The 21,259-nt window shown below is 28.3% G+C and overlaps 2 protein-coding genes and 1 long non-coding RNA gene across 3 annotated transcripts; 1 reads left to right on the forward strand and 2 right to left on the reverse strand.

The window, feature by feature from the left end:
* Nucleotides 1-847: 847 nt before the first annotated feature.
* LOC107163297 (uncharacterized) lies at nt 848-6,244 on the reverse strand. Its single transcript, XM_015510648.2, has 3 exons — nt 6,087-6,244; nt 2,499-3,176; nt 848-2,411 (listed from the first exon to the last, which is right to left on the reverse strand). The coding sequence occupies exons 1-3, from the start codon at nt 6,126-6,128 to the stop codon at nt 1,266-1,268; spliced, it is 1,866 nt and encodes a 621-aa protein (XP_015366134.1). The 5' UTR covers nt 6,129-6,244; the 3' UTR covers nt 848-1,265.
* A 1,028-nt stretch (nt 6,245-7,272) lies between these two features.
* On the forward strand, nt 7,273-8,907 carry LOC149057454 (uncharacterized). Its single transcript, XR_016190977.1, has 3 exons — nt 7,273-7,841; nt 8,105-8,156; nt 8,508-8,907. It is a non-coding gene; the product is annotated as an uncharacterized LOC149057454 (long non-coding RNA).
* A 274-nt stretch (nt 8,908-9,181) lies between these two features.
* Qsox1 (Quiescin sulfhydryl oxidase 1) lies at nt 9,182-20,158 on the reverse strand. Its single transcript, XM_015510682.2, has 3 exons — nt 19,779-20,158; nt 18,899-19,170; nt 9,182-11,892 (listed from the first exon to the last, which is right to left on the reverse strand). The coding sequence occupies exons 2-3, from the start codon at nt 19,146-19,148 to the stop codon at nt 10,310-10,312; spliced, it is 1,833 nt and encodes a 610-aa protein (XP_015366168.1). The 5' UTR covers nt 19,149-19,170; nt 19,779-20,158; the 3' UTR covers nt 9,182-10,309.
* Nucleotides 20,159-21,259: the final 1,101 nt, after the last annotated feature.

Genomic DNA, 21,259 nt, shown 5'->3' on the forward strand with positions numbered 1-21,259 from the left:
CATGTGTACAACACACACATATATTATATATTATAGGATACATTTCATTTAGTTGATGTTTTATAGGCTACACATATCTTATGCATCTAACAACTATGTATTAATTACCTATAAACAACAATAATGTTGTAATACACCAAACCAGGCGTCTATATAGTGTATAGCATTTATTATCAAGTTTATGAAACATTTTAATTTCACTTACTACGCACACGTCGTTCGCAACCAGACACCTACATAGCTGGTTGCCTTGACCTTTTTATTCACTTGAGATTCGGCTTTAACATTTTCTCCTACAATAATACAATATAAGACTTTCGACGTTAGGAGGTATGCCCAGCACACGTATAAATTTGTACCAGTTGAGAATTGAAAGCTAGACACACAATCATACTTTTCGTTATGCGTTTATTATTTTTGCACGCACAAAAGAACCGGGCATGCGACGTTACATGCATCCAATCCGCCATACGCAGATGTTCTACCCCGCACAGATTTTCATACAGTGATGATTGATAGCTAGTAAGCTAGACATTCGATTAAAATTATTCGTATTTCCTTATTATTGTATATACATTCAAAAAAGAATTGGGCATGCAGCAGGACACGGTATTACACTAGATGAGAAAAGACCGCTAGACACTCAAAGTCACAGTTTTCGGTATGACTTAACTTTTTGAATTTCTGGAGAAACGATTTTCGCTTGACCACCACGAAGGCGCGGAGGCGGCTTCCACGATGCCCGGAATCAAATTACAAAAGCAGCTAGTAATATAATAATATAATAATTATTATAGGTGTTTCATTTAAATGTGATAGAGAGGTTTAAATAAAAGTAATTCGTTGATACTGTATGATTATTATTATTTATATTATATAATTATTTTTGATAATATATTACTTATTTATAAGGATATTCGTAGATAATTAAACAAATTTTACATCATCCACTTATTACGAGAATATAATATTGTCTAAAATTGGAATATAGCTATAGAATGGTAAAAACGGTAGAGTGCATACTGCAGTTGTAATGTAGCCGATAGAGTGCATACAACAAGATAGCCCGCAGTAATATAAATTATCATTCTTCAGTTAAAATATAACACATTTTAATACCACTAGTATGAACTTCTATTAGGTATAAATTATATAAAATAATATAATATATATAATATAATTTACATATATTTATTTATATGAACAAAGTAAACCCAAATTAATCATTGTTTTCAAAGTATATTTTATTATTACTATTTAAATTTTTAACTTTTACTGCAATCACAAGACATTTTAACGGCTGGTGCAGGATTACCACTTTTTTCACCAGGATTACTTTTGTTAGATGATAAGGTGTAATTGTTTAATTTGTATTCAATTTTATTTGATGTAGCTGGGTATTTAATCCCTGAATCATATTTAATTTCTGATTTAATTTCTGTTTTATTTTCTGATATAGTTCCTGAATTAAAGTTTGTTTTTACAAATATTTCAACGGTTTCAGATGTGTCGGTTATCTCCAAAGTATTCACACATAGTGTTCCAACTACATCATTTGTTGTTTGGTCTATAATTTTTTCAATATTGGTAGATGGAATATTTTGATCTGTTTTTAATAAGGTAAATGTGTAAGTAGCAGAATTAATAGTAAATATTTTATTTGCAATCGCTGAACATTTGGAAAATCTGATTGAATTTTGAAACTGTACCAATGATATTTTTTCATATATCCAAGAATCTACAGACTTATTATCATATTTTGTTGTTTTCATTCGTGCATATATATCATTTACTTGACAAATGAAAGTTTGTGAAACTAATTTATTTAGTTCTAATGCGTACATTTTCTGTGGTATACACACTTGTGATGTTGGATATGAAAACTCTTCTTTCTTAATAGTACGTATATCATATTTAGCAGCATTAGTATTATTCTTGAGAATATTTTCATTATATTTTTCGATCGTATCCACTTTATATGGATTGAAATCCTTTTCCATCGCACATTTGTCAGGATTGAAGTTTAATGCCCTTGTATAATGTACCTCAGTGCTTTTAACATTTGTTAAAAGCCTTTTATTTACACAACTATATAATTGTTCCATGATTTTTTTATATTCGTTAGAATTGACGTCGTAACTCGATTTTGCGTCTGACTGTGTTTTTTTTATAAACAATACTATGTTTTGAGCCTTTAACTCAAAGTGTGCTCGAACTATATTCACTTGTTCCCACATCATAACTCTCACCGCTAAACTACTATTTGAATGAACTACAGATTTTAAATAAATATTAGTCAATGAAGCCTTATAAATTGTATACATTTGTGTGACTGTCTGATTTAATAGTGACATTGCGTCATTATCATTTTTGGCGAAGAACTTTGATAAATCATTAGTTTTGTATATGTCCTGGAAAAAAAATTACGAGAATTGTTGATACATATCAAAGAATCTAAATTCATAAAACAAACGTGTAAAAAAGTGAAAAATACTAACCAGAAGTGATTGATCAATGTTTGCTTGCCCATCACACAAATTTATTCCTCTACCAAACAAAAACGCATCTCTAACTGATGCGTATATATTTGTATTACTAACTACATTTTCTCTTGCCTCATTATACTCTTTCACCTGAGTATCCCATTGATTCGAATTAGTATTATCTGTACTACTCGTTTTACTAGTATATTTTGATTTTATCGTTGTGGCATCATTCATAAATTCAGTGTAGGATGATTCACAGCGTTTTGCAGTTAGAGTTGATTGCGCTTGCAGTACTTCTGTTACTTCGCTGAGCTTTGCTTCTGATTTTTTAACAGTTACATCTTTTTTTTGGTAATAGTTAGCTGTCATATACAATACAGCATTAAGTTTGTCTTGTGATTCTTTTTCCACATCATTTTGTTGCAAGTTGAGCATCATATTTTCTATACTTCCGGACTGTTCATTATATTGCATTATTAAATTACTTTCCAAATCATTTGAAACGCTGTCAATTTCAGAAAATCCACTTTTTATGTAATAATTTGATGATCGCATACATTCAACTGAAGTTATATATGATGATTGAACTGATAATACATATAGTGAAACATATTGAAAAGCATTTGGTACTCCCAAATTGTTATAACAATCTGGTGATATTAATTGGTTGCTTCCTGATAACTTATCGCCCTGAAAAATTTGAATTAAACATATTATATTACTCCATCCATTAAAGTATATTTTATTTTATTATTATTTTTAGCAATTATCAATAGTTTTAAATACTAAATCTTTATTCTTTATATATTATGTCATATAAAATTAATAACCACTATTATTATTTATGGTCTCGTCAACACAAATTCTATGAAAAATGAAAAAAATTCTTATACATTAATATATTTGAATTAGGTTATAAATTTGTTCGAAAAGAAAATATTTCTAAGTAGGTAGAGCTTTTAGTAATGATCAAAATTGGTTTTGGTCTTGCAGTCTCACAAGACTTGCTGCAGACCAAGACCAAGACCAAGACGGTACTGGTCTTGCAAGACCAAGACCAAGACGGTACTGGTCTTGCAAGACCAAGACCAATACCGAAGCTGCAAGACTAAGACCAAAACAAGACCATCACTGCAAGACTCTTGTAGTCTTGCACATTTTTTCCCCTCGAAAACACATTATTTATCTAGATTTCATTAACTAATAATTTATAACGAAAATAATAAGAAATTATTTGTATTGTTATTAAATTTGATCAGTATTCGAGGAAATGATGAATTATTCAAAAAAAGATTAAAAATAATTCCAATTAATATTACAATTTAGTTGTTTTATACTTAGCAATTACTGAAAAACTATTTATTTTTCTCAAAATCGATGAAAACGTCTAAAGTTATCTCGCTCATAGAATAATTTATGACTTATGTCCATAATACACCTATACTTTGAATCGAATATACTAATAATTGTTGGAAGTCATTACGGACTACGGTAGATATCATTTTGATTGGAAGTACGTTTTTATTTTCGTTCGTATTTTGTGTGAATTTTCCGTATTTATTTATTTATTCATTTTTCCGATTTTTGTAGACATTGTGTACTTAAACTATTATCTTATACAGCATATCATTTCGTTACTGTCGTAAACTTGTAGTCTATTGGTAATACGCCTTGTTAATTGTTGTTACTGTAGGTACCTTTAAAATGAGTGACATTTAAGATGTAGTGGACTAAAGCAAAATAGTGAATGAATTAGAAGATAATAACCAAAGTTTTAAAAGTAAATTTAATGACTATTATGAAATAAAAAGTATAAACAATGAAATTTCTGGTTTTTGTAAATTGTGAAAAAAAAAATGTAAGAAGAAAATAAAAATATTAATGAAGAACAGGAACACTTCTGGGCTAAAAAAGCACTTATTGTCGATGCATAAGAAAGAGTCTGAAAAACTCTTTCCTAAAAAGCCATCAAAATCGGTTGAAAATTTCTTCGGGACTTCTACTTCTGGACAGGTATATACCTGTTATATATATATATATATATATATATATATATATAATATACTTAACTAATTTAATTATACCTAATAAGTAATAACTACTAGTTATTACTTATTACTAGTTATTAACTAGGGCTCGGATGTTTATGCACTTAAAACTACTGTAATTAAATGCATGCATTTATGCACTAAAAATTACGAAATAGCATAAGAATATAGTTATTAAGCAATTTAAAATTTTTAACAAACCATCAAGTTTTTATAATTATTATTATATTTTGTTAGAATAAACATTAAAAAAACAACAATTTAATTTTTATAAACATTATATTGGTCAATAATAAATAATTAGTAATTAGCTATTGATATTTATTATAAATGTAATAGGAACTTACAAAGTTAATTATGCTGGTAAATTGATTCATAAAATACAAGTAAAATGATATAAACATAATATTTTAAAATGCAAAGTTTTAAACGAGTACCTGCAATAAAAATTAAATTGTTTGATTGCTTTATATTATTAATATACTATATAATATATTGGGCTTAAGTTTAATCTTAGAAGTCATAGCAAAACCAAAGTTTGCAAGACCAAGACCAAGATTTTGAAAGTCTTGGGGTCTTGGTCTTGTTTTGATCAGCACTAGAGCTTTAATACTTTAGTTACTGCATCAGGCACTAGAAATATAATGTAGGTACCTACTATAATTTATATACCGTACTACCTACATAGGACTTCAATGAATACAATAATTGGGTGTCTTTGAAAAAAAAATACTTAATTTAATACTGTAAATATGTTTAAAATAATATTACCGATAAGGCGATAACACAATAGGTATATTATATTTAAACATAAAACAAAGGTAATAAAAAAATTCAAATTAGTAAACCGTAATACTTCAATACAGATGTGAACCATAATATTATATGGCTCATACAAATGTCTCTCTATCAGAAAAAATCATTATTTCATAAATAGAACTAAATATATTGCATTATGATGAACTTCTCTAATGCATATCATAATAATGTCCTACAGACTCACAGCAATGGTTATACATTTATACAAATAAATTATCAACTTTATGAATGTTATGAAAATTTTTTGATTTTACAGATTTTGTTTTACTGTATTTTTATTTTTTACTTCATACTTAAATCCGATACAAACTAGTATATACTAACATTACTAACTTTATGATACCTACAGTATGTATAATTTACAAGATATTAAAATAATTACTTAACATTAATTACTTAGTATTTATTATTTAAGTACCTTCTTACAAATTCGATTTAATGAAAAATTCTGAAAATTCCTTTACTGTTATAGTGTTATAAGAAATTGACGTACTCACGCATACACAGATATACATTATTTACCTACTTACATTTTACAAGAGTAGATCAAACTAAGCTACAAAATAACTCATTATATCAAAATATGTTTGATTGTTGTTTTTTTTTTTTTTTGTAACCACCTAAAAGTAGATAGCTTAGATAATATATAAATATAAAATTAGAAATTTATAAATATGTTATTTATCGACTATCTAAATTAAAATTACACTAAAAAAATAATAAAATATCTCACTTGAGTAGCTCCTAAAATTATCAATAAGTAGAGTAACTGCATTTTGCAGTATATTTTTCGTCTAAAAAATCAGATCAACTGATATAAAAAAAAAAAATTTTATTGCATTAAACGTTTATATGAAGTATTGGTTCAGTAATCAAAAGTTTATAATTCTCACCATTCGTTATTATTTTGAACTACCACCTAATTAAACATATAACAAACAAGAATGCCATATCTACAAATTATATTAAGCAAATACAATAAAGGTATATTTTTATATTAATTACATGTCAGTTGACAAAATAAAATGCCTAAACATAATTTAACTGTAAATTATATTGTTTATATAATTACAAAATCTATTTGATGTACCTATTCGAATAAATTAATGTTTATGAAATCTAGCACACATAAATGTTGATGTAATTTCAACCAAATTTCCTACTATTGACAAAGATGCAATTTTAACTCGATTCAGCAAATCTAATTTATTGATTTTAATCCTCATTTAAGAGATTTAAGGTTTATAAAAAATGTATTGAATATATTATTTCTTAAATTTATGTTGGCAGCGTGACTTTTTACCGATTAAAATCAAAGTACACAGTAGTTTTCTAGCGAAGGAAAACATATTGTATACTCATAAAACTGGCCACCGAGTACCATGACCTTCACAGCTTACCTCACCAGATAACCTCGATCATTTTTACTGCCCCAAAACGTAATGACAGACACAAAAAAAAATATTCATGGTTTTAACGGATTTTTGTCAATATTTGAACTTCAAATGCTAATAAAAAAAATTGTGCCTACCTATGTATTCTTATAATTTTTTAATCACTATAATAATAACTTATGAGGAACTTTGTATTAAATTTTCAAGTATTTTGATAGGGCCAAACAATTTTTATCGACACTTCAAAAAAAAGTTTTCAGTAAAATTGAAAATTACAGTTGTCTATAAATATCTCAAAAAAAGTCAAAATATTTTGAAAATTAAATCATGTAAAGGAAATGCCAATCTAAATAACTGGTAAAATTTTCATGTATCTACGGCTTATACTTTTTGAAAAATAACAAATGTTTAAAATCGTTTCAGGATAAATCGTTATCGTTACGCTATTTCGTGAAAATTTAAAATTCAAACGCACTTAAAATTTTTCATATAATGATGCTTCAAGTTTTCTCTATAGATATTTGAAGGAAAACTTATGGAAAACTTAGTGTTGTATTTTTAATCCTTAGTTATAAGGATATAGTCCTAAGTTTTTTTGGTCATCCAAAATTTTTTTACCGACACTTCAAAAAAAAATTTTCTTTAAATTAAACAGTATATAGATATCACTAACATGAACATTTGGTGAAAATTTCAAGTATTTATAGTGATTAGTTTTTGAATTACAACCATATAAAAAAAATCGATTTGGTCGAAAACTGGTTTTGCGTAAAAATTTTAGAAAAATTAGTTCGAGCTGATGTAAAAAAAAATTAATTTGAAATTCGAAACCAAAGCAACAGTGAAATGTGGACAACGAACGTAAAATACGACAAACAGCTTCAAAATTTGTAAAATGCGGTCAAACACTAGCTACAAAAATGTAGTTCATAATATTTTATATGCTTCTGACACTCTACAAACAAAATCGGTACAGTATGGTAGTGAAATGGGGACTAATGCTCGTCAACAATTTGAACAATTGTCGAAAGAAAAAGTTTTTGAGAATGGTTTGATTATAGATCCAGAATTTCCATATCTAGCTGCCAGCCCAGGTAACAGAACATTATTATTATTTTACTACCAAAATATAAGTTATATGAATTATAATTTATATTTTTAATATAATAAATTATTAAATCGCAAGTTAATAATATACCTACATATAAAAATTAAGTCTAAAATATAATAAATATATAATTCTGAATAATAACCCCCAACATAGGGAGGCTGCTGATACATTTTTTGTAATATTCACTTATTTTATAATTGGCCTTATATTGGTAAACATTATTTATTGGAAATAAAATGTCCATAGGTATTCTGCTCGTGATTCAAACGATGCCATAGAAGAAGTGAACAGTAAATTTGTAAGTGTTAAATTATGCATTATAATATTATATAACTTATAGGTGTATTATAATGCCAACAAAATATTGCTAGTAAAAATATCGTGACCAAAATATTATGTTACAATTAAATTCCTGCTATATTTTATACCGACGATATTTTTCTCATGCAGTATATTGGTTTTGCAAATATATTTTTCTTGCAATATTTTGTCGATAATTACTTACAGTACCTTAAATTTGTATTTAGTTTTATAAAGTAAACAATTAAATTTCGTTAGATTTGAAGAATTTTAGCCTTCGTAACATTATGTTGTGTGAAGTGTGAACGTAATTTTGATTTTGATTTAATTTTTAACTACAATATTGCAGTTGAAGGGCAAACAATTCAATTGAAAAAATATCACATATATTACTAACAAATAATGGGACAATTATACGCGCAACTATATAAAAGAAAAAAATGCTTTTTTGTGATATACACGGCCAAATGGAGCAGTATAGAAGAATTAATATAGGTACTTTGATCAATCATTTTGGGATTCCAAAATGTCTGAACCGCTTTAAACGTGAGTCTTTTTTATAATAATATTTACTCTGAGTAATTAGATAATCTTTCACAAGAATACACAATTACTAAAGAATCATGATTTATCTATTTTATTAACACATCATACTTTATAATTTAAATTTTATATGAAGTGTTTATTACCCGAAATTATTCATCTACAATAAATTACCTAAAAGAATGCTGAAATCACATATTTGAGAACCAGACCACATAAAAAAAAAAAAAAATGATTATAAAAAAAAACTAATAAAATATTTGTATATAATTTAGAAAAGTCTAATGATTTATTTTATTTTTTACTTTCTTAGATTGTAACTCAGTTAGTGTAAATCAAGTTCAAGTAGTTTATTTATGGCTGATTAAAATGTTTATTGATATATGTTATATTATTATCGTTGAATAATATAAATAATAATGTTTATTATAATCAATGATATAATGGTAATAAATTCGAAAATATTGGGAAGTATAAAAATAAATACATAATAGCTATTTATTTTTACAAACTAAATGTAAATTGTAAGTTATTGTATACGTAAAATATTAAAATTTAAAACTCGAATACTAAAAATGTTTGTACAACAATTAAAGGTACGGTAGAAACTTGATTTTCTAACCTACATAATATTGTTATATACAAATAGGTACCTATACAATTGATGTCGATCAAGTTGACACCGGAACATTGCGCTAGGACTATAATTATAATATCAAAAAATTGCTAGGAATTTGCTAGATTTTGCTAGCTCATTTTCAGAATATGCTAGTACCTCATTTAAGTGTAAATCAAAGTTCAAATATGCCGGTGTCAACTTGATTCAGCACCGGCACATTGTCTGATTGGCTCAAAACACTATATCTTTAGTAGAATTACCAAAATTCCACAACACACTTTTAGTGTACTGCCTTTATTTTATTGATATCATAAATTCAACTAAAGTAATCAGTTTGAGAACATAACTATTTTTTTTTTCATTTAATTTTTAAAAACATTTTTTAGTGCTACCAATAAAATTAAAATGCTACAGCACCAATAAAATGTTTCCCTAAGTGTTGTGAAATTTAGGTAATTCTACAATCCATTATTTACAAAACAATTTATGCTATGTTGTACATTTGTAAAACAAAGAAACACATGCGGGTGTAGTATCCTCTTCAAAATCACCATTTCAATGCTAAAAGTAAAACTTCAAACTTTAAAAGTTTAAATAAAAAATATTTTATGAAACTAAATTCTTACACTGTTTAATAAACAATAACTTTTTGCAATAAAATCTTCTAAAACAATCAACTGTTTTAAAATTTGCAAATAGTACAGGTACCTTATAACTATTGAATTAATAAATTACTCAGAATATTGAAATTAATAATATGTAGGTACATTGCAATTTTTAGTACAATATTCAAAATATAATACAATAAAAATAAATATATTATTGAATATAATACAATTCATATGAATTTATTATATAACAGTCTTATAGTTAAATTATTATTAAATTTATAAATGAGTAATATAAAATATAATATAATTAATTAATCGAAAAAATCAAATTCAATTCAATAAAGAACAAAACACAATTAAGTTATCATAACAAACAATCTATTTACCCAGTAAAATATAAATATAATTATTTTTTTTACACCTTTTCTTTATCAACAGTAAATAAAATAATATCATTAACACACTACATGACAAAATATATGATATCATACAAGTGCTAACATCAATCTTCCACTCTTCTTGATCAAATGCATAACTATTATAATTATAACTATCAACATCAACGGATCTTTTACTTAAGATTATCAAATTATCATTTTGAGAATGAATATCAAGATATGATGTCTTTTGGAGGCTGAAAGCTGAATACATATATTTCAAATATTTTAGCACTTCAGTTTTATTCCACTCATCAGTACCATTTTGGTGACATGTATCACAATGTACTTTTAATGGAAATAATATTTTTGGATGCACTGGATCTTCAGTAACATCACCCATAAGCCTTTGGTTCACTTGATTATGAGCCGACCAAAGCCACAGCACTGCATCATCTAACGACGAAACATTACTTTTAATTGTGGAAGCCATATTCATGAAATGTTCAGAACACTCTGTACATCCAAAGAAATGTTTAACATAACCAGCAATAGTTTCTAAAATTTGTTTTCCATTAAATGTTGTCAAGTTCTTTATAGATGCTTGTACTGAGAGTGTGTGAAACATAGTCCATAAGCCACATGGATATTTCCTATACATTGGTAGACTACCTACACATCCAATCCAACTGTGTTTAGTAACATAAGGTTTTAATAAAAACTCATAGTTGTTAATAAGATTCCCAAGCTTCTCTCCTGACACTGTCTTATTGAATCGTGTATTTTCCCATATTAACTTAATGAATTTTTTACCTCTAATGCTAGAAGGAAAACATTCAATAAGAAGTTCTAGATAACTATTTAATGCATCTAATGACTCACCAGAAATAACACTTCGTGATAAAATCTCGTGCTCCAAAGAATACCTCAGAGTAGCTTCTAAATCTGACAAATAAACTGTGTTATTATGCATAGAACCTTTGTCTTTATGGAATGATAAATTATAGAGCGAAGTAGTAATATCAATTATACTAAATGAAGTCATATGCACTGTTTCTAAATATGTATTAATGCTGTTGGTAAAATTTGTTTTGTTATTACCACTTGCTAAAAATGTGAATTGGTTCTTGTTTTCAACAAGATAGATACTTGGATATGTTTCTGCTTTTAATAATTTGACCAATGCTGTATTAGAGTTCAGTGCGCTTATTATTTTAACTTTTTTGATGGGACAGAAATCAATAATAAGTTCCTGAGCAAGTGTATTATTTGGTGTACTAATTATAATAAATGTTAAAATATTATTTGAATCCAATTCTACATTTGCATTTTCAAATGGTTGTATATCGCACAAATTTAATACATTTGTGCTATTTTGAGTTTCTTGAAGCATTTTAATAAGAAAATCCTTCATAATTTGTATATTAAAAGATCTAATAAAATCTTTTCCAATATTACTTGGTTCTGGCCGGGGAGGAAAGTAGCGTACGGTTGGATAGGCCATGACTTCATAATCCCGGCATATTTGACTATTTATTTCATTTGAACAGTCAATAACACCAACTTTCACATAATTTCTCCAGCCTGTAAATAAAACCAATCATAAAACCTGATTAGAATAATAATGTATAAATAAAAATAATTATTTATAAATAAATGCAAATGTGTTATACAACAAAAATGTCAGATAGATTAGATTAAAATCAACCATTATCAGTAAAATCAGATAATAAAAAATTATGGAATTTTCCAATTCTTTTATATAATCTATACTTATAAATAAAATGTTTAAATAAAGTAAATATCAACAAAAATAGGTAAGTAGGCAAATACTCTTCAATAGTTTCAATTAGATCAATCTTTTATTTACAAAATATACTTTTGTGTAGGTACTTGGGCTCCAAAAGGTAGATGTATAGTATATAAATTATAAATATTTACATTTTTTTTTTTTTTTTTATTAAAAGAATAATTACAATCTATACAAACATTTTATACAATAAGTAATTTTTTTAGATGGAGAATAGCGTTGATATAACAGAGAGGGAGGGTACTCAGTAGTACCACCCGACAGATCAAGCTAGGAAATCTCTAGGCCAAGAACGTTTCAGTCTTCTTCTAGGATTATCGGGAATTGTACAAGAAGACAGACGTTTAATTAATGGGTTAGTATGGTGGTTTAGCTTATAATGGAATGAGAGGAAGTGGGATTTGGTAAGCTGAGAAAGAGTGGGAACGTTTAAGTCTTTGTGAAGATTGGCGTTTTTTATATACCAAGGGGCAGAAACGATTTGACGGAGACATATTGATTGGAAGGCTTGTATAGTTCGCAGGTTTGAGGGTTTCGCGGAGCCCCATATCTGGATGCCGTAGCCCATACTGGTCTTAAGATAGCTTTGTAGATTAGCAATTTATTGCTGGTGTTTAGTTTGGAGCGGAGAAGTGGACGGAGCAAGTGAAGTCTAGAGTTTACAGATTTCCTTTTGTTTTTGAGGTGTTGAGCCCAGGTGAGTCGTTTATCAAACGTTAGGCCCAGGTATTTGACTACTGGGGTTGTTGGGATTAAGTTATTATTGAATGAAACTGGAGGGCAGTCTCCAGGTCTTAGTGAAAAGGTAATAAAGGAGGATTTGGAGTCATTTATTTTTATTTTCCATTTTTTTGACCAGATCTGAATCATGTTTAGATGATTTTGTAACCTATCAGACACAATTTGAGGGTGATCATTTGAGGCCAGGATTATTGTATCATACCTGCCTAATGATGTATGTAAAGTTTTCGGAGTGTCATGTGCAAATATGGTGTAAAGGAAAGGCGCTATGTCGCTTCCTTGGGGGACGCCAGCCAAAATAGGAAAGCTAACCGAGGAGCTGTTGTTCACTCTAACTGAGAAGGTTTGATTTTCAAGATAAGACTTGATAATAAGGTAATATGGAGCAGTAAGAAATTTTTTAAGTTAATAGAGTAGGCCGTCGTGCCACACTCTGTCGAAGGCTTGGGCCATGTCTAGCAGGACGGCAGCACAGTAGTGCTTGGATTCCATACTAGTAGATATTAAGTCGACCGTACAAAGGAGTTGGTGGGTGGTTGAATGTTTTGCCCTGAACCCAAATTGGTGATGTGGAATGATGTTAGCTTTGTCTGACAGTGGGAGAAGTCTTTTCAGAAGTATTTTTTCAAACATTTTTGAGAAGGTAGGAAGGAGGCTTATTGGTCTATAGGAGATGGGAAGTTTTGGTGGCTTGTCGGGCTAAGAGATAAGAATTAAAATATTTACATTTTTAAGGATAAAAAATGCCTCTAAAGTAATCTATTATTATTGTTAACAATCTGAATAATATATGATCATGAGTTTTGACTTGCTAAGTACTCAAGTGTAGGTAATGTCATATTACAACTCTGATTACAATAATCTTTTAATTTAAATTTAAATACCTAAAATTTATAGATACTCAATGTTAACAACTGATTTGATATACTTTAGTAGTTTAGTAACTGTATGTACTCGTATATGTTACCAGCAAAGTGTTGAATCTGGTATTATATAGAAATCTTAGGTATTCTATAGAATGCCAAAAATGAGCAGGATAAGTATAAAATATATACAATAACTAGATATTCTATAGATTAGGTACCTAACTCAAGCAGGAAAAGTATATTAATATATTTTTTTCTTTATTTGAAAGAAGCAATCTATACCTTTGGGACACAATAGGCTTATGTGGTTAGAGTATACATACAATTAATTTTAATAATTATATACACGATTAAACTAATTAAATATTAACAGGCTATACTTGATGTGAGAAGTCGTCCAATAATGACACTCTCTAATTGTATTTTTTTTTTAATTATTTATAAAATTATTTTAACAACTGATGCTCTGCATAAAAACAAATACTATAAATGATAATACGAGAAGGTCAATGGTAATCAGCAGTGACATACGGAGCTCTCAGTTGTACTGTTTTTGCCTATATCAAAGGCATAATTCATATAACAAAATAACGCTAAAATGTTAAGTGGCTGTAAACAAAAATGACTATTTTTTCGTATAAAGATCAATATTAATTGATTTGTATAATATAAAAACTTAGGAAAAATAAAAATGTGTTCTAACAAGTCATGTTCAACAAACTATTGTTACAATACAATTAAATCCTAATTTAGCTTTTCATAAATTTCCATCTAATGAAGAATTGTAAGTTTCCTAAAATAATTATCTACAGAGCCATATGCTTCTAAATAAAAATAAATAATAATTGTAGATTAAATAGTTTGATATTATTTTTGGAAATATATTTTTAAATTGCATTTTATGATTTCTGTATCAATTAATATATTAGGTGTAAAAAATGGGCCGAGTGGTGTGGAATCTCAAAAATTATGGAAGTTTTTAAATCTAAAGGTTCTAGATTTTTAAACAAGAACTGTGTTATTTCTTCTGATCATTTTAAATCATCTGATTATATTATATGGAAAGGTGTAGGAAATAAAACGTGAGTTATTCAACTTTTATATAGGTAGTATAGTCATTACTAATGACAAAATATGCATTATATTTACCAAAACATGCAAAAACAAATTTTTATTATTATTTATTATTATTACTTATTACTATTAGTTCATATTATTGCATTAAATATTAGTTTGATTAGACGTAACTTGGCACTTTCACTTTGAACTTTTGGCATCCTGGACACTGTTATTAAAACCACTCAAATTATTAAGTATAAACGTCCACACATTTATGCAACACACAACGTACTAATACAATTATTCTGTGATATCTCACTGTATAACAATGTGTAAGTAATTCTATCAGCCATCCGGCCAACAATAAGGTAACAAACGGATATTATCCGACCTAAAATAAGATAGTATTTAAAGTATTTATAAGGTAGTATTTATGCTATATATTTACGACAATTCAACGGATAAACCAAAAACTATCGATTTCGTGAATTACCTACCATTTAAAATTAACAATAACTTATAAAAATTTAAAAATTTAAGTTAAAAAAAAATCAAATTCTCAAAAATCTATGGATATACAATTATATGAATTATGATCAAAATATGCAAAAAAAATTGGTTCTATTTAAACAAGAAAAAGCTAAATTGTGGACAAATCTGACAACCAATCAATTTGGACTTAAGGAAAAAAACATGCAAATGCATATAAATCCTAGCCCTAGTCATTAGTTTTGCTATATATTAAGTCATCTATGAAAATATTATCCTATTTCCAAATTATTTCAAATTACATACCTATATTTATAGATTATTGTTCAAAGACTCTATTATGTCTCTATTAATGGCATTACCTTAATTTTTAAGTCCTCATGTAATACAACGCATAACTAATTCACAACCCCAAGGTTATGATCTTGTGCAGTATTCTGCATTAAAATGTAGGTGTCGATTTGTAATTGTGTTAAAACATCAATGAAAACAAATATATTTGGATGTGGTGATGAAAATGATTTATTGAACTTCGCGTGGAAAGCCTCATATTTGAGCTTAAAATATAATATAATATAAAAATTATAGGAAAATGAGTGTTAACTAAATGTTTAACCCCTTCAAATGCATGATAATTTTATTGAAATACTTTTGAGCCCAAGTGCAGTTCGATCACTATCTGTTTTTTACCCGAGTGCAGTTCGGCCATTACCTTTTTTAACTCAAGTGCAATTCGACCATACCCCTTAAAATAAATGGGTATCGGGTATGACCGTGTTCAAACATTGTATTGTACAATAAAAATTAGCAATGTTTTTCAGTGCACCACATATTATAGGTCTCAGCACACATTTAGGACACAACACACACTACACAAGTACAAAACAACGCTATGGAAACGGTAGAAATTTACAATACAAAATACAATACAATATATAATACCTATGAGCACTTGTTTCGTACTATAATGAACTAGTGTGAAAATGTCCAGATCCAGTTTTTTTAAATATGGATTTCGAACTAGCCGTCATGAATACAGCAAAACTTATATTAGGCAGCCATATTACGATTCAAGGATGTTTTTATCACCTCTGTCAGTCAACGTTTCGAATATTACAAGAATTAGGCTTATCTAAACGCTACAAAAAATATGAAGTATTCCGTAAGTTATGTACTATGGTTGATAGTCTGGCATTTCTGCCTTTACATTATGTTAAAAATGGCATGGAGTATTTAAAACAAAATATACTGACTGGCGCAGAAGATTTCTTGATTTATTTTGATTCAACATATGTTAAAGGAACTTTTAAAAGAATAGAGACAGACAAATCGAATATTCGTCTTCGAAGGATTTCTCCAGCATTCCCACCTTGTACATGGAATGTACATGAAACTACAAAATCGAATAGACACCGAACAAATAATGTCACAGAAGGATGGAATAATCGATTTTCCCATTTAAATGGTATTAAATATCCCATAGTTTGGCATTTAATAAGAAAGATGAAATATGAGGTTGCTGCCTAGGGTCGGAGATTTTTTTTCCAAGGTCGTTCGTCGGCGGATTTTTTCCTGCAATTCCATTTACAGTATTTGGTAAAAATTAACTGATGAGAAGAGGATGAACAATTAAGTCGAAACATAATTTCCGTTTTAAATGTCTAAGTAAGTTTCCAGGAATGGAAGAGACTGCGAGTTTTCATATTAACGGGATTGCTGTTGTAGGTACATAAAACAATTGTGGAAGCGTTGATAATGCTATAGCTATGATCTATAGCTTCTTTTTGTGCATTAATTTAATTTATAGATCAGAGTGGATAGTGTAGTTTGAGACATAAGGAGGAGCATTTAAAAGTTTCCTGAGTGCTATGTTTTGGAAGGTTTGTATTATATTTATGTTAGATTTTTTTTTTTTTGTATTACCCAATAGCTGTATACCATATGTCCAGACTGGTTTGATTGAAGATTTATATATGAGCAAGTTTTGTGTGGATATTAGTATATTTATTATTGTTAGTAAATGTTTTGAGAAGGTGTAATCTAGAGTTTAGGTTTAGTCGTTTAGACTTAATATGATGGGCCCAAATTAATCTGCGATCTAAGGTTAGCCCTAAATATAATTCATATAAAGCTTCACATCAATGCTTGAAATATTTTAGATGTTGTTATAGAGGTAAACATAAAATAATACATATTACCTATACAGTAATTCAACCATTTATATTTATTTTTATTATTTTATGATCATTAAAATATTTTTGTAGTTAACATTTGATGGGTATCATAGATTAGGGACTAAGGAAGGGCTTTTAAAATCGTCTCAATTCACAATATATCAAAAAAAAAAAAAAAAAATAATAACAATTGACCTAGTTCCAAGAGAAAATACATTTGCAACTCAACAATCTACAGGAACTGGATAAGGTTTTATGAAATGTACATATAAGACAAAATGTCGATCCAAAACATGTTTGCGTGTAAAGAATAATATTTAATCCAGTTTTAAATGTCATGCATCATCTATATGCTTCAATAATAAATATTATATAGGTATTGATTTAACACATTACCTAACATAATATTGGCATTCTAAAAAATCTGGGAATTCTATAGATTGCCTAGGAATAATATAAAATAACATTCAAATTTAATAGATTGTCAAATAGTTTAAGGAATTCTTATAGAATGCCTATAATCCAACACTTTGCCAGTAAAATATATAATAAGTTAGATAAATAACATTTATTTTATTTTAATTAAAACAATTAATGGTAGATGTATTTAATACATAATATATTATAACTTAAAATGTGTTATTTTAAATATCATTGAGTAACTTAAAATCTGACAAATATGTATATTTGATGAAATAGTATGAGTTAAATAGTGTAGAAACAATGCAGATTAATTTTTCTCAACCTATGAACTTATGAATCATAATAAAAGGTATGTTTTAGTTCATATGGCTAATACTTATAAGCTATGGTATAACAACCTTTTACCACTTATTTTTTAACGTTATCTGACCTTATTATTATTTTAATAATCCTATAATATTATGTATTACTAAACACTTAACATTTAAACATTAAAATATAATTCAGAAATTTTTTTAATAAGTCAACAAAATATTATAACTCATGATTGCTAATTATTTTATAAAGGTTTTAATCAATGATAATATGCGTGGTAAAAATAAAATAATTGCAGGCAAGACGTATGTATTATATAAAACACAATTACAATGTTTTGCAATTTCCTATAATAAATTAGTACACCATAATACAATAAATATTTATACAATACAAATCTAAACGTGATGGTAGAATTATAAGATTAAACTCAAAAATGATATGCTAATTTAATTAAAATAGTGCCTACCTATTTCATAGTAAAAATTGTAATAATTAATAATGCACACATGAGTTTAAATATAAAAAAGAACTATGTAGGCACATTGTTCGCTTGCATTTTTATTTTTAAATTTAAGCAGGTGACTAAAAAATAGTAAGTTCATACCTATTATAGGAGTAATCATTTAAATTATATTTCAATAAATGATTCCAAGTATTTAAGTTGATGTTCATAAAACCTATACTAATATGTTAAATTAACAATTGTTTACCATAGACTTGAATTCCAAATCCTTTCCAAGGAGTAGAGAACCGAATGCAATGTCCACAAAAAGCATTGTAAAATTCAATCACGTATGATGTATTTCCTTGCAATACTTTGTCATTAAAATTGGTACTGTCCAATATTTCCATCATATCAGAGTCTTCATACAGGCCAATAAGTTCTGTGCATGTCGGCGCAGTACTGAGTGCTGCAACTAACAAGACAGCCATGGCATGACCGCTATAGCATATCAACATCTTGTCCAGATGAATCGGTCAACTAGATAAAAAAAATATATTAAAAGTTTTAAAAAGTATTGTGAACGTAATTAAGGCATGTATCAGCTACACTACCCTAAATCCACAAGGGATATGTCGTATTTGATAGATAGGAGAGAGACATAAAATTGTGGAAGAATTATTTCCAAAAATGACATACGTTGAGTAAATAGTCTACTTGACATAAAGACTAACAATATTGATAAACGTAAACAGGATTATGAGGGAAAATGAATATTAATATATATTAAGCGTACTATATCCACGCCATTTGTATTGCTGTTATCTACCTATTTTTCGTTTAAATCATTAAATCAATTATTTTACTATACTAGGTATTAATAATGATAATAAATATCATTGCTTTCGGATGACGTAGTTGTCGGTGGTTTATCGGCAACACAAAAAAAGCGCATACAATGAAACATCCGTCTAAGTCTTATAGGTACATCACTGGCCACAATGGACTGTAAAGTCGTAAACTCGTAACCGTCTCGGACAGTGGTAGTTTCCACGTCTGAATTCTGAAGTAGCGGATGCGTGCAAACTACGACTGGACTGGACAGACTGTTCGCCTGCATCTACACATACATATACCTGTGTACGTACCTACAATATATCGACGACCGACCGCTGTTGTTCGTGATTGTCCAATTCTAGTTGTCTACCCGTCGGCCGTTAGGTTAACCTAATCTAAACAAAAGTCAGACTGTCCAAATCTAACCAACCGAAACGTGCGAGCGACACGGCTAAACTGAGCGACGGCCGACAGGACTGGCCGTCGCCTGGCCGAGCGACGAACGACGATATCTCGATTGTTTTTGTCTCTTCTTCCACCGTCCACGAACCCAAAAAGCTTATAACGTTCGACTGCAGTCACTGTAGAATGTAATAAGAAATAACATTAAATTATTATTTGTAATTGTTAGGTGTTTGGTACCACAGACTCCAAATGTTCGTCGGATGCGAACCGAATGGATGATTACGATAACGGAATCATTATTATTATCAACATAGACTTATCACGCTTATCACACAATAACATTATTCAGATCTCAGATGCCTCTTTTTCACAATTCACAACCATAACTCATAAGTCATGACTAGATTAAAAGATCTCAATTATAAATAATTTTAATAATATTTCATAATTATTAATAATATCGTCGTCCTCACAACTGTAACAGCTAGTATTTATGATCTATAACTGATGAGTACCTGGGGAAGGGAATACTTATGTTGTAAGAAACATTAAAAAATAATGTATTAAGTGTTCTGTGAATCTGTGATGTGAACGTATTTTTCGTTTATTATTTTGTGATTGTTCTTTGGTATTACATAGACGTAGCCATTAATAATTATAATTTTTATTAAAATTGACGCTAAATGGTAAACATTAAAATGTTATATACTCATGACATCACTATTTCAGTGTTCCAAACTTATAATGGTTAGGGAATCTGGGAATCCAAGTTAGGCCACCACTTTCTCCCTATACCATACGGCTATACGTCATGTTATAACAATAATACAATATTAATAAATTATCAGCCCATTAAAGCCAACATAACCCACCCCCACCACAACCAAAGGTAAATCCTGGCTACTACTACGCAGCGTCTAAACCACAATACTGTCTGTTCCATAGCACAGATTAGTAAAAATTGAATTATTAAATAAATACTGAAGTTGAATATCAGAATAAATGATGATTCAGATGTCTGTTATCTGTATACGTGTGTCATCATCGTGTATTCATGTATACGGTATTCAATATTTAGCTTCTCACTACTCAGTACTTCATTACTTTTATTTTAATGGCAACACCAATTTTCTATACGGATTAAATAATGATTAAAATGCAATAATGGCATGACTGAAGAGCAAATAAAAGCAGCAATATCACGAGAATTGTTAAGATGTTTAAAACCATGTTTGGAAAATTAAAATGGATACTTTGAACAATTTATTAGATAAAACGTATCAATAAGTCAATAGTAAAAGTTCAAAAATTGTTAGATATGTTATTAATTCAATAAAATTTAAATAAACGAATTCGTAGTATTAATTTTTTGAATTTTCTTTACCTT

This window comes from Diuraphis noxia, unplaced genomic scaffold (assembly GCF_037042655.1).
Source record: "Diuraphis noxia isolate RWA-SAM2 unplaced genomic scaffold, SU_Dnox_SAM2 contig0003, whole genome shotgun sequence".
NCBI lineage: Eukaryota > Metazoa > Arthropoda > Insecta > Hemiptera > Aphididae > Diuraphis > Diuraphis noxia.